The sequence below is a fragment of the Amphiprion ocellaris genome, chromosome 16 (genome assembly GCF_022539595.1).
Source record: "Amphiprion ocellaris isolate individual 3 ecotype Okinawa chromosome 16, ASM2253959v1, whole genome shotgun sequence".
Lineage (NCBI taxonomy): Eukaryota > Metazoa > Chordata > Actinopteri > Pomacentridae > Amphiprion > Amphiprion ocellaris.
This window is the reverse complement of record NC_072781.1, coordinates 18,216,977-18,232,012: the sequence shown is the minus strand read 5'-3', so window position 1 is coordinate 18,232,012 and position 15,036 is coordinate 18,216,977. Positions and strand designations below refer to the sequence as shown.

General features: G+C 38.6%; 1 protein-coding gene across 1 annotated transcript in view; it reads left to right on the top strand.

Moving 5' to 3' along the window:
* wdr11 (WD repeat domain 11) overlaps window positions 1–15,036 on the top strand; it is a 68,728-nt gene that overhangs the window by 37,936 nt on the left and 15,756 nt on the right. Inside the window, exons 13-20 of the mRNA XM_023275156.3 lie at window positions 544–619; window positions 3,535–3,643; window positions 4,842–4,963; window positions 6,381–6,528; window positions 9,565–9,671; window positions 10,511–10,625; window positions 13,293–13,464; window positions 13,570–13,678. Of these exons, the coding sequence (XP_023130924.1) occupies window positions 544–619; window positions 3,535–3,643; window positions 4,842–4,963; window positions 6,381–6,528; window positions 9,565–9,671; window positions 10,511–10,625; window positions 13,293–13,464; window positions 13,570–13,678 (958 nt within the window). The remainder of the gene's footprint in view (window positions 1–543; window positions 620–3,534; window positions 3,644–4,841; window positions 4,964–6,380; window positions 6,529–9,564; window positions 9,672–10,510; window positions 10,626–13,292; window positions 13,465–13,569; window positions 13,679–15,036) is intronic.

Here is a 15,036-nt window from a genome sequence, read left to right as displayed (position 1 = left end):
GGTGAACAGCGTTCATTAGCCTCTAGAACACCACAGGTCTCCAAAGTTTTCCCTGCACCATATGTTTAGTGATTTTGTCCCCTCTGGTACCCAACAACTGCTCTCTCAACACAACTGTGTAGGTCAACCTCACTCCTCCAAACCACCACAGGCAGTGCTATCAGTTGTACATTTTAAACAGGCCACCTTCCTTTGTGTCCTTCGCAAACACAGATCAGCACTTCTTTAGGCAAATATACAATACACCTGAAGGACATGCGTGTTTTGTTTGAAGAGGACCTTGATGCTCTGCATAACATTGGCTGTCATGGGGTGTGAACTTGTAAATGAAAATCAGGGATTAGAGCAAGTAGTGAGAATAATGTCGGCAGTTTTTACTGCCCACTCCGACAAAAAACAAGATGTATTAGCAATAAAATGAAATGAGAGGAATCAGTCTGGTGTCTATCAGGTCTAAGGAAAGATACCATCAACTCTCTTCCATCATCACCTTCTCTCCGTCACACTCTCACTTTCTCTCTCTCTGTTTGTTGTGTTTTCTAGGCAGATGCTTTGCATTCAGAGGCGAGCGAGGAAATGATGAGCCACCCATTGAGATGATTAAAGTGTCTCATCTCAAGTAAGTTGCCAGCCCTCCCCAGTATCAACAAAACTAAATAACACCACCACCACACAGTCTTTAATGTTTTTATTTAAGATACACACACATAAACAAAGACAGTATATATATATATATATATATATATATATATATATATATATATATATATATATATATATATATATATATATATATATATATATATATGTTAGCATTTACACCTTACATACCTGGAGTATCCTCAGCAATGGGTCTCTCAAGTCACCTTCCATAAACATCAAGTTATGGAAATTACTGAAAAGAGCTTATAAGGTTAGATTTGCCATTAATTTGTTTATTTATTGTCCCCAAAAAACTTAATATTTTCTTGTTGTGCAGTGTTTTAGAGCTTCTATGTTTTGTTCAAGTGTTTATCATTGCTTTTAACGGGACTTTGGTTTGCAGGTAAACAAAACAGCATGCATTCACAGTCATGACACATTTTTTGAGAAGTGAAACTATAGACAAGGTCATCAGATGGTAGCTGTCTTTTGTGTACTCAGTGTGGTTCTCAATGTGTTTGACAGTGAATTCTGCTTTCTTTTCAAGGGCACCTTGTGTAGTCATTACGAATAAGATTAGGTAGATAATGCATTATACTTGAAGGTGACATCTTGGGCTATTCTGCCCACATTAGGTGAATATGAACTCTTGTGGTTGACCTGTATCGCTAATGACAACAACTGCTCCCTTTTCAAGTGAAAACAGTAGGTTGTTCTGTGGGCAGTGAATACAAGAAATAATACACAAGCCATGGCCATGAGACCATTATATATATGATGTTATAAAAGCTGCTTCACACACAAAAACAGGTGATACTGCTGTGTACTGCTTCCATAGCATGTTTATTGACCACTTTACCACAACTCTATCGCGCTTATAAAAAGTATTTACCCTTCCTGGAATGTCCTCTTTTATTGCTTATTCAGACAAAAATAAGTAAAGCAACAGAAAACCAAAACACAGATGAACAGATAAACAAACCCAGAATCAGAAAATGTATAGTGCTCACAGAGGAATCGCACAATAGAAGTTGAAGGTGAAATATGAAATCATTTTAACCATAAACACTGACACACAAGATAACAATTTCAGTGCCATTTTCACTGAATTCCATAACCGAGGATCCCTAAATCTCATAAAAGACTGATGTGATGAAGTACAACAATAAAATGGGGGAAAAAAATGTGATTGTCTGAAGACAAAATTTAAAATTTAAAAAAAGTAATGTACATAGAAGATCTTGTCACCAATTCATGTTTTTAAACATATCAGCAAATGATATCTTACAGAAAGAAGTGCATATAACTCTCACCTGTTGAAATGTGAGCTAATTCTCAATCCCCTCTTCTGAATTACAAGTAATTTCGTAAGATGCGATAGATATGTAGTACCTCTTACAATAACCTACTGCAAGGTGATAAAAGGAAAATGAAGACTATCATCAAGATTTACATGAGAAGAAAAGAACAAACTTTCCTCATTATACCAAACATCTTCATTTACCATTTGAATACATGTTCAGTATGGTTTTTCAAAGCCATATAAACGGTTGTTAACTAAATGCTTTGAGATTCTTTTATAAACACATCTTCAGAATTTTTGAAAATCAAAACATTCTGGACATTGGATAATTTCCAAAATTACAAAGATCACCTGATTTGTAAAGTGCTTTAATTTGGCAGTTTTACATCAATACAAGATAAGACCAGTTTGAATCAGTATGTTAAAAATATAAATTACCTTCGTCAGTCTCAACTAATCAGTACATGGTATCTTAGCCCTACTTATTACCAAACATAATGTATAGAGTGGACAGCTATAAAGCCTTACAAATTACAAAAACATGGAATTCATAAATGATTAAAAGCATTGTTGCTCAGTTTTGTTACTTATTTAGTTTTGCCATTCTGTTGTGGTGGCTAGTGTTACCTAATGTTTGAAAACTTTAGGTAAATATTACTGTGTAATTAGACAAACTGTCATTACTCTGACAGATATTAGGACTCACCTCCATTTAAGCTACCAGTAAAACAGCTTAGCATAGTGGTTTATGGTGAAGTATTGTAACATAACCGTCACTTGGTGCCACAGTGGCTGTTGTCCAACAAACGTTGCGTAGTGCTGCTTTAAAAGATAGGTGGGCTTGTAAGATTAAGAAATAATGTAGGATATTTCACTGAGGTGCCACACACTACACACCATATCATAAGCGAGAAGCAGGTGAAGAAAATATCCAATTACTGGGCAGTGCATCACATCTCTTTTTATCTGTGTTATCTTTTTTGCTCTAACCAGGCAGCCACAGATCACTATCTTATAATTACCAAGGCCCAAGGGTTGTAGTTCTAAAGAGAAACGGTAACATGCTTTCCTGATGCTCACGGAAGAGCAATGCTGCAGTTTGTTTGCTCTGTTGAATACTGTCGCTCCTGTATAGCAGCTGAAGGTTAGATTATAGCCCTTCCGCTGTTGCGTGGTACTTGGTAGATTCACTTGTTACTTGTTTTTGCTTGGTTTGTTAGGTGTTTAGACCAACAAACTTAAGGTCGCAAGTGTGAATGTCTGATCGATCGTGTTTGTCCATGCTGCTCATTTATTTCTCACTGCAAACAGCAGTGTACCTAAGGGGAACTACAATATGGAGAGTTACATGCAAAGCAGGAATTGTATCAAAAATCAATCCTTGCTGCATTTAGATTCTGTTGGAGAGACATCATTCACTGAACTAAGAAACTTTCTGATCACTTTATAATGGATTCATTCTGTCACTGGTATATTGCTAACTAGGTGGCGGGCCTTTTTTACATTCAGCACCACAATGAATCTTACACTGGTGTAGTGCAATGTGTGTTTTGAGACTCAGTATGCATGTTTGTATTTTCCTTCCTCAGACAGTATCTGGTGGTCGTGTTCAGAGACAAACCGCTAGAGCTGTGGGACATCAGGACTGGGACACTTCTCAGAGAGATGGCTAAGAACTTCCCCACTGTTACTGCACTGGTACTAACAAATTTACACACTAAGTGTGTTCCACTGGCAAACTCTCATTCCAATGTGCTAGGTTAATACACACACACACACACACACACACGAACAATACAACAAATTCTGTAAAAACTAAAATGTAACGGGAATGACATGACTCCTAACAGGTGTTCAGGTATGCTTATTTAATTGTCCTATATGGCAAAAATCCATTTTTATATTGTTTTGTGTTTTTTATAAATGGGATGTTAAGTGAAAGATGTTATGATATAAAAAGTTTATTTCTGCCACGCTGGGTGGCTAATGTAGCTAACATTACCATTAACTAAGAGCTCTGTGGAAATTATTAAGCTGAGGGACATTCAGAGATGATAGAACCTTTAAACCAATAAATAAGGACTGGGTGGGTTGATGTTGCCTTACATGTTTCAGTGCAGCCTAAACTCTGCAGGTGTTCATCTGTTAACTTCTCTTCTTCTCTCTGTATGCACATATATGGTGCATTTTAATACAGCCAATTTCCAAATAAATTCTTCTCATTTTCATATTTTTCTGTTTTTGTAGCCAAAAATGGAATGAACCAATTTTTTGAGCTGAAAATTGAAAGAGACCTTGTCAGGGTGTTCATTAATTTCCTGAAGAGGGGCAAATATGGGACATTTACATTTATAGCTGGATCGCTAATTATCTTCAGTTTACATTCTAGCTTTAACAAAACACACTGTCATTCGACCCCTAGCCCTCCTTGTGTTTGTATGGGCCATTTGAAAGATTAGTCTGGAAAATTTCCCCAAGCTCAGCAAAAAACAGTGGCTTCATTAGGCCAGAGAAATGCTCATAAAAGAAGAGTTATGCTGGACAAACTTTATAGTTGGGCTGTAAAATCCTCCACAGTGTGAATAAAAACGCCAGTAACCTTAATAATGCATGCTGGCCTCCACCAGGCCCATATTGCTGTCTCATTTCCATATTGATTACAACCTCGAGTCAACCACACTATATCTACAGTGTTCCAGCACATAGACCAAACAGCTTGGAGGGGAAAACTGTCCTGTGTGTCACAGTTTCATTCATATGAGCATCTTCTGGACATGCAAATCACCTCCATTTCCTTCTGTCTCTGTGGCTGCTTTTTGCACTGAAATTGTTGTCTGTTCACAGATGTATTTGTCACTGTAACTGTAATCCTCTGTGTGTGTGTGTGTGTAAACAGGAGTGGTCCCCATCTCACAACCTGAAGAGCCTAAAAAAGAAGCAGATGGCAGCGAGGGAGGCCATGGCTCGACAGACGGTGTCAGATGCAGAGCAGAGTAGTGTTGAATCCTCAGTCATCAGGTGAATGTTACAAAGCTTAAAAATGTTGTTCTCTGAAGTCGTTGGTCAGGATAGAAATTGTCAGGCTTACACCTGTGTTTGAAGCTTTCCACCCTGAAATATATCTGTACGAGATTACATGCACTTTTTAGTCACACATTCGAAATTAAGAGAATGGACAGTAATATTCTGTCATTTTTTTTTATACTTTATTTATTTGTTTATTTTTAAGGTGGACTAAGCCATTCCTGACAAAGTTTGTTGTTATTTGAACTCAACAGCAAAACAAACACACCCGTCTCTTTAGCGCTCCTTCAGAAGCCGGATCCCCGAAATTTATGGATGTGCATTGCCATGGCAACGACACCACCAACTCTCTTAGCTGACAAAAAGAGAAAGCTTTCAGACTTATAGGCATGGGAATGAATGTGTCTTTCTCATAACTGACACAAAATACGCATAATATAAAATGTTATCAAAGAAACAACATCTGAGCAACCAAAAACAGTATCCAAACAGTACACTGTAAAAACTAGCAAGACGTAGTGGTTTACATTGCTGTCTTTGGCCAGAAGAGCCATAGCCAAAAGACATCCTTTTCCTGGTGGAGCTGTAGCCATTATCCTCGTGATCTGCTGCTGTTCTTGCATTGAGGAGCAGGGCAAAGGATGAGAGTCTCGCTCTGTGTCTATGAGCAAAGAAACAGAGCCTAGTGGTGCCAAAACCAGCTTCTAGCTCCATGTTCCACTCCAAGACAGGGAGGAGAGGAGCAGTTGCTGTTGCAAAACCATCCAATGCCAAAAATAAGGGAAGCAAAATTTTCTCAATCCAGAAATCACAATTGTTAACAAAAATTTCCATACACTTGTAAAGGCCAGTGGCAGTCTTGAGTTTCCAGTGCCAACTTTGACTTCATGCCAATGTTATGACTTCATGTTGGGATTCATAGGGCTTACCTGTGCATGTAGTCTGCCTGTTAGCGAGCATAAACGTCCACTGTTGCTGGTTGGATAGAATAGTGTTCATCATTTTTTTTTAGTTTAAATGATGACTAAATAAATGATAAAATTATGTACTTGCTTGCAAAAGTCAACATAAAAGTGTACTTTTATGTTAAGTAACTCAACTAAAAACAAACTCACTCACTTGTGAAGTAGTTTTTACACGGTCTCGCAAAGTGTTCCTGCACAACATATGACTTGTGTTATCCTTTACATCACATGATCTTTCCTTGTACCCCCTAGCAACTGTCAAAATACCCCCCAGGAGTACAGCTACCCCTGGATGGGAAACACAGAACTAGATGATAGTGGTAATGCCTTGCCACAGACAGCAGAAGAATTTCAAGACATCCAGTCAAAATATTTCACAAGAAAGAGGAAATAAACAACTGACAAGCTTATCTGAGAGAATTGATTGTTTGATTTCCCCCCTACAGTCTCCTGCAGGATGCTGAGAGCAAGTCAGAGACCAGCCAGGCCATCTCAGCCCGGGAGCATTTTGTATTCACTGACACAGACGGCCAAGTCTACCACATCACCGTAGAGGGCAACACAGTCAAAGATGGTGCACGAATTCCCCCTGATGTGAGTCCAGAGACCATGTGTCTTTTTTTAATGTCTCTTTTTCATAACACCCTGTACTACTTCAAGGTCATTTAAACTTATCCTTGCACAAAGCCATTGCTACCTGCTTAGTGTTGCTCCCTTCCAATTCAGCTATTGCGGTAATCCATTCTGTACACAAAGATCTAAATATTTTTTTCTCCCTGTTTCTTTCTGCAAACATAAGTGTGTCTCCTATCACTACTTCTACCTCTTACTTTCTCCTCTACTGTCTCTGTGTAAATGTTTGGCTCTATTTGTTATCTGTTCTTGTCAGATCTATTGATCAATACTTTCTCTCAGTCATGTAACCTACACTGACCCTTATATTGTACTTCACCTTAATAAACCACTGTCTGGTCGCTATTTTAAGCTAAAATAAGTGCAATCTTTTTATGTTCTAAACAGGCAAAATCTTTCTTGGAGGGTGATGTGTTGTTTTTTTACATCTGCATTGTGTGGACATTTTACCTCATTTTCGAGTTTAGAAAAATGATGCTTTTTGGTTGTTAGCCAGAGTCTGTACAACTTCCTCCTCGATATAATAAAAACCATCACTCCTCCTTTCTATTCTGTGTCCTTCAGGGGTTTTTTGTAGGTCTTGTGTGAAGAATGATATAGATGTTGGCTCCACCACAAAATATGGTTAATCTAATGTGCTACATTAAGTAGTAAATTGAATGTAATCAAACTAAAGGTTTTATTGATAAATAATACAGCTTTATGTTTTTGCCACAGTTTTTTTCTAGAGGACAGACAGCTGAAGCTGTGGGTCTTCAGTGTGTTAAAGATCATGTTCACCTCACTGAGGCAGTGTGGGATTCAGACTCAAGGGAAGAAAATCTGTTACTGTATTTTACCTGTAAAGCATATAAAGAACAACCTAGTTCTTAATTAGCTACGGCAGCAGCATGAATAGTCTACTAAACAGACCGCTATTACTGAAAACAGGATTTCTTTTCTTGGATGAGTCTAAGATGCCACGTAACAGTAGGATGTTTTGATTAATTTATAGATCAACACAGCAACACTTTTTAAATAAAAGTGTTTAACTTCCTAAGCAGCATCCATTTCTGTTCTATTATTTGAGATGGGTTTTTTTTGAAGAAGTCGACTTCAGGAACTTTCTTGGAATCATTCTGTCATTGAGACGTGTAATTGTGTTGAGCTGAGTCATGCTGTTGTGTAGGTAACACCTTCTGCTGTTTGTTGAAAATTTCCCACCTTCTGTCAGCAAAAAACACCACAATTTTATACTGACATTTATCTATTTTTATTTAATTTCTTCATTTCAGCTAATTTCATCGCGATACATACAGTGCATCTAAGGGAAAGCATGTATAGTATATTTAGTGTAGTATATTCATTTCTCGTGTGCTGCAAAGGATGTTTTGCTCTCTCACTACCTGCATCTCCTCACACCACACAGACAGACACTGGAGGTTTACCAGGGGATTTTAAGGCCTTATCTTTGTGACGGCTGCAGATTTATTTCTCAAACATTTGCATACCCCAAAGGTTTTACAGTCGTTTCAAAATGATAGAAGATCTTCATATCTCTGTCAGGAAACTGACGAAAACTCTCCTAAAAAGTTTTGTCGTATCACACACTGAAGGTGAGCTGACACTTAATGTCTTCACATCAGCACTCTGTCTTGTGGCATAGCCTAGCCGTACTTAAACTCACATGCTGCCTTTGTTTGCCACTCAGCTGCCACAGATATTTCAATTTATTAGTCTTGTTTTCATTCACACTCAAACATTAAATGCCAGGGAGTGGAATGTTTTATAGCAAAGGGAAAAGGGTGGCTTTTATGCTGTTGGAATTGCATTTTTTTAACTACCTGGTGGTTGGCTGCATTAGCGACGTGACTTGTGAGCCAAATGATATGATTTTTCTTGATGTCTATCTCCAGTTAAATGGAGGATAATCATAGACTTCAGACTGCTGGCCTGAAGGGTCATTGATTTCAGAAGTAGTTGGAGGATACAGCTACAGCTACTCACTAGTGAGGCTAGTGGACAGTAATTTTATCGCTCTGTGTCTAGGAACCATTTAAAACAATTCAAACATTCATGAAGCATAAAGGTCCCATAATATACCCCTTATTACCAGTATAATGCAAGTTTTACACATCCCCATTTTTTTATTTTTAAGTTTCATCTCAAAATATTTGCACAAATTGTTAAGTGTACCATGCCAGTAGTACCCCTGATTTTTGCCTTGTTCCAAATATTTACATTTTTTCAGAGGTATGCTTTGTGATCTATGGACAAAGAAAAGAGCACTCTGGGGACATGCAATTACAGTATTGTCAATAATCCTGAAAATATGGCCCTTTATGGCAAAGAGCCCACACTGACATGATGCCAAACCTCCTTACTGTACAGAATGTCATTATAAATTGTACAGAGATTGTACAGTCATTTTTATGTCATTTAGCAAGAAGTGCATGTTGGAAAAAGTTTGGGGGAAAAAAAAAGATAAAACTTGTGGAATCCGCAGTACATAAGAGAACTGGTCTTCATAATGACTCTGCTTTTTCCTGCTGGATGCTTTGTTTGGCTGGCAATGTGTTTTCTCTTGACCCTCTGTTTCCCTGTTCTAGACATGCTCTCAAAACAGTTTTTAGGTGAACTTATTAGAAACTTTGAAATACTTGACTTAAAGCTGAAGTAGGCAGAAATCTGAAAAGACAAAAAAATTGGAAATGTATATCCCTTCTCTCACTAGATGAGAAACATACAAAAATAGCCAAGTAAATAGTCTCCTCTCATTGACAGGATTTCCTAACGCCTGAAAGCAGAGCGAAGAGGAGGTGAAGATGTCTAATTTACTGTCAGACTGTTTAAATTTCAATATGCCGAAAAGTTATGCGAAAATGACGCCAAAAAAATACACCCTACCCTACTCCAGCTGTAATTAGGAATCTATACACAGTGTGCGCATGTCTTCTTCCTTTTTTTGTGCAAGACTCTTCATAACTCAGTGAATATCTTTCCTGTTCTACGTTGCAGGGTAGTATGGGTAGTATTGCCTGCATTGCCTGGAAAGGTGACACCCTGGTGCTTGGAGATGTGGATGGCAATCTCAACTTCTGGGACCTCAAAGCTCGTTTGTCAAGGTAACAGCTAAACTTATGCAAGTAACAGGCAAAACATGAATACAGGGCGCTCGTATAGCTCAACGCGTTAAGCGGGCGACCCATGTACGGGGGCTGGTCCCCGACGCAGCTGGCCCGGGTTCGATTCCCGCTCGCGGCCCTTTGCTGCATGTCTTCCCCTGACTCTTCTCCCATTTCCTGTCTCTCTCTCTCACTGCACCTATCCAATAAAGCTGATAAAAGGCCAAAAAAATAACTTAAAAAAAAAAAAAAAAAAAAAAAACATGAATACAATTTAAGTAAATTAAAGGAAAACACAATATGTCATACTTAACATTTTAGAATGCTCTGATTTTCTTGATCTTACATATCAGTAAATGTAATATATTAAGGTTTTGGGTAACTGGTAGAACAAATTGGAGCATTTTAACTGACACGGATTCCGACATGCTGTGAGATTTTTTTTTTCTTCATTGTGCTTTACTGAACAAATTATTATTCAATTATCTGTAAAATCTAGCAAAGAATAATGTATATAAAAATCACTAGTGTCCCACTTTTTGCTTTAGTGTTATGCTACATTACTATTAATTAGTTCCCAAAGAATCTGCGTGGACTGTTCATTTTTAGGTGTTTTCTGTAATTATTTTTCTAATCGAACCAGATGGTTTGTCTATGGTCGTTTGGACATGACAATTTGATGTGTTGCTCTGTAAAAATATGTTGTATGTGTGACAAAAACTGACCTCACCTCAATGTCAGAAGAACAGTACGTGAGAAAAATTCAGAAAGTCAACAAGTCTGTCTTTTTTTATAAAATGCAATCATTCTAAATTGACTAATTCTGTCAATGTTTTCAGGGGAATACCGACACATCGTGGCTGGGTGAAGAAGATTCGCTTCGCCCCTGGAAAAGGCAACCAAAAGTTGCTGGTCATGTACACAGATGGAGCAGAGGTCTGGGACACCAAAGAGGTGAGGCTACAGACACAAACCCTTGGCAGTTGTCGTGTCACTGTGATGTTGAAGAGCTGCAGTTAAATCACTGATTGGCTTGTTTGTAACGCATTATAAATTCCCAGCATGCATCACAGTGCTACACTGCATAACTTTAATAAAAGGACAGAAGCTGCAGGGGAGTCTGCAGGTTCATAGCAGTGGTTTTACAGATTTACTGTGGCAGACTTAATGGGTTTCCGTAGCGCTGTACTCACTGAGGCACTACAGTAATGTGTTGTGGTATATTTAACTAATGTCCTCTCTCATACTAACACTGTAGTAATGGCATATCCACTGTAATTGTCCTGTTGTATTAAAGAATCATTATAGTGTACCTTGTAAGTATCCATACACAAGCCTTAAAAGCTTTTCCCCGACATATATAAGCTGAGCCATAGTACGATGGATGATGCTGGAGCCTAAAGGCGGCAAACATCCTCTCCCCCTCTTTAACTTTGTTTACCAAAGTCATCATCATCATCATCATCCAGAAAGTTCTCTGTGCACACTCTTTGTTTCAGCTCAACTAAGAATCCTTCGGGCTAGTTTGCGCTCTAGTTCATCATTTGATCTAATGTCACAGACTACGCAATTTTTTGTTTATCTGTATCCATGACACAGTGTTTGTGCTTCCCCAGCAGCGATGAATGTTAAAAACTGAAGATCAGATTAATTTGGACACGGATGGACGATTTAGTGTATTAAGAAGCACAAGGTGGTCCGAGTGGATCACTTTTGTTTGGATAGAGAAATGGCTTGATGGATTTTCTTTAGATTTGTCGCAAAGGTTCACGTGGATTCAAGGATTAACTGAATGAGCAAGTGGTCAATGGTCACTGTGACTTTTTGACCATAACTCAACAGTTCAGTTAATTTGTAATTATGACAAAATTTCACACAAATGCTTAATAGGACAAATAATGAAGTGATGACATTTATACCCAATGGCTCAAAGGTCAACTACACTGTTACATCATAATGTTCTGCAGAGACACTTCTCTGGCCATTATTCAATACCATCATTCAGAAACAGAAGAGGAGCTGGTGATCATATTTCACATTTGACCAGAGACTGACTCGATGACACTAATCTTGAGTTCTAACCTTTAGACTTTAGTTATTGTATAGATCTTCTTTCCTTCTATGAAGCATCCATGGTTTTAATTTGTAGCTTCTTCGACGCATCAATTACAAAACATACATACATTGTCGACAGAGTTCTTGTTTCTCATCAGTGTGTCCTTTCTGTAGCCCAAATACCCACGACAATGGCCAAGATGTCAATTGTGATTAAGCTGATGATTAGGTTATGTATTACATTTATTAATAATTTTTCAAGACAAAATTTTCCACTTTCAGATTTCAATAAATAGAGTACTGCTTTTACTTCCATGTTGTGCGACAGTCCCGTTAATGTCCAAGATGAAACTTAAATTATTCAGAATTCAGTGCATCTCCTTGAGGCAAAACACCGTATTGATAGGTCCCCAACACATCTCACTTGCTGAACTTGTACTTGGCAGTAGACACTACAATTCCCCAATGTTCACCATACACCTACAATGCAGGCTACAGTAGACACTAGCTAGGTGACTGTGTGCAAAATGCCTTCAGTCTCCATTTGGTTACTGCAGTGCACCAACTCAAACAGATGTGGGACCAAAAATTACTTTGAAAAGAGTGAAATAAGGCTTGTTACTGTCAGATTTACCCAAGGTGAAACAATAAGATTTTATCTACATTTTCTGTTTTCAATGACCATAGTAAACATGAATATCGTGACTGTTGTGTTCATTTTATTATGGGAAGTCAAAATTGTGATTCTAATTAATATTCTATTAATTGTGCAGACATACAACTGACATTATGTTTCCATTTTGTCATCAAATCTTCTTTTTCAGTGTTTCTCCCTTGTTCCTCACTCATTTTGCTGTGCACATGGGAAGGCTGCATGTCAAGAAACGTTGTGTCTTGTGCCAATGCTAAAATGATATATCCTGCAGCCCTATTCACTGCATGTATTATGTGAGTCTAGATAAATATGAATGTAAATTCATTCAACTTGACAGATTGGCGGAGCCATACAACCATGAGGCAGTAATTCCAGTTGAGGGGTGGCAAGATGAGGCGTAGTTTTCAGTCAACAATTGTAAAAGTCAGACAACAGATAGATCGAGCTGCTGAGGGAAACAAGGGAGAGCTATAAAGCAGCAAAGAGATGGAGAGAGAGAGACAGAGGGAGGAGCAAAAAGACTCGGGGAGGAAAAGAAGTGCAGGAGAGCTTTCCGAAATGCTTCAGCGCTTTGCTGACATCTGGGTTTCACTGACACCCAAAGAGCCATGTAAAAAGCACCCCCAAAAAAGAAATTGATTTCAGAGTATTTTCTGAAATAACTACATCTCCTCTGACTCTTTCATTCTGTATCCTATTATACTCCACGTAAATTAGTTTACATTAGTACACTGTGTTGGCCATCCTTTGTTTTTGGTGCAAAACCATCCCATATTGTGTCTGTCTCCATCAGAATTTTGCAAAATAACTGAATTTGTGACCAACTTGCTATACTTGTTGTAGACAGTATAACGTAAAGATTTAGGTAGCAGTTTCAAATTAACTACCTTGGCTCTCTTGCTGTCTTGCAGGTCCAAATGGTCAGCAGCATGCGGATTGGTCGCAATGTTAACTACCGTATCTTAGACATTGACTGGTGCACATCAGACAAGGTTGTGCTAGCATCAGACGATGGCTGTATCCGAGTGCTGGAAATGGCCATGAAGTCTGCCAGCTACCGCATGGATGAACAAGACCTCACTGGTTAGTTTGACATTACATAATGACGTGCTGTCATGTCACCTGTTATGGTAATAAAAGCCATGGTCTAACACTGTGTTCTTTCTCATCTGTGGGTAAAATAAACAGATCCAGTGTGGTGCCCCTACCTGCTGTTGCCCCGAGCTGCCCTCACCCTCAAGGCTTTCCTTCTGCTACAGCCTTGGTCAGGAACCTTTACTATGGACATCACTCAAGTGTAAGTGTCGCCTTTGAACAAGTCACCATAAATATCTCCTCTGGCAGAGCTATCTCCAGGTTGATTGGTTGGTTGATGTTTCGCATCTGCACAAACTCTCATTGGCTGGCCAATTGCCGGTGTTGCTTTCATCGCCGTCATCAGTAGCTTACCAAGATGAGTCCATTATTGTGGCGGTGGGAGTGACAGATAAGCTTTAAATATTCCCCACATTTTCACATCTTTGAACTTATCCAACCAAATGGACACTACTAGGTCTGACTTATTTAATGCTTACCGAGCATTTACTCTCAGTTGGCTCCAAACTAATTGACACCTTGTCAAAGAAGTTGTAGGTGTGGCCATACAAGTGCAATTTTTGCAAACAGTAGTTTGCATATCACAGTTCAACAACTTAACATGACATATCATCTAAAAATGTAGGCTGACTTGTCTGCGTTCTGTTCCTCAATAATTCCTGTGCTGTGATCACAAGTTCATGTAGTTTTTTTTTCTGAAATCACATGAACATGGCCAGGTGTGATCTGGTGGGCTGTCTTCATTTCAGTATAAAATAACAATATTAAAATGATTTAATATTCTACACAAAGTAGCTTTTCGTGTGTTTGGTTTTAAAAAAAAAAACTTTAAGCTAGTAAGGCTACCAGGGAGAGCGCACTCAGTGCTCTCTCTCTCTCTCTCTCTCTCTCTCTCTCTCTCTCTCTCTCTCTCTCTCTCTCTCTCTCTCTCTCTCTCTCTCTCTCTCTCTCTCTCTCTCTCTCTCTCTCTCTCTCTCTCTCTCTCTCTCTCTCTCTCTCTCTCTCTCTCTCTCTCTCTCTCTCTCAGACCATTTATTCGATTGAAAAGTAGATACAATTTCAGTTGACCAACATTGTCTTTGATTATTGGCTGGGTTAACATAACATGTACATTACAATCACACAGGTCCCCCTGGGTAAATTTGAAGTGTCAAATTCAGCTGGCATTTGGATTTTGAAAAAACACCCAAAAGCAGTTAGGAGTCAAAGTAATGACCGTGTTTAAAGTATGTATGTGCACTAAGGAATTTAAGTTAGTTCCATGAAACTGAAAGCTAATTGATGCATAAAAGATCATGTTGTGAACAGATTATTTAAGCGCTAGGAATTCCCTCAACTTGTACCAGGCTGTAAGATCAGTCCCTGGGTTGATCAATGGATTTGAATACACCCAGTTCTTTATTGTAAATCTTGGGACACAAGCTATAAAATAAAAATCACATGCTTGTACCTAACCCTAAAGCAAGGTGTTCGGAGTATGTACGCTGAGAAGCATATTGATAGTGGCCAGTGTTGTTTAATTATTGATGTCCACATAGCAGGCATCAGTGATTGAGCAGA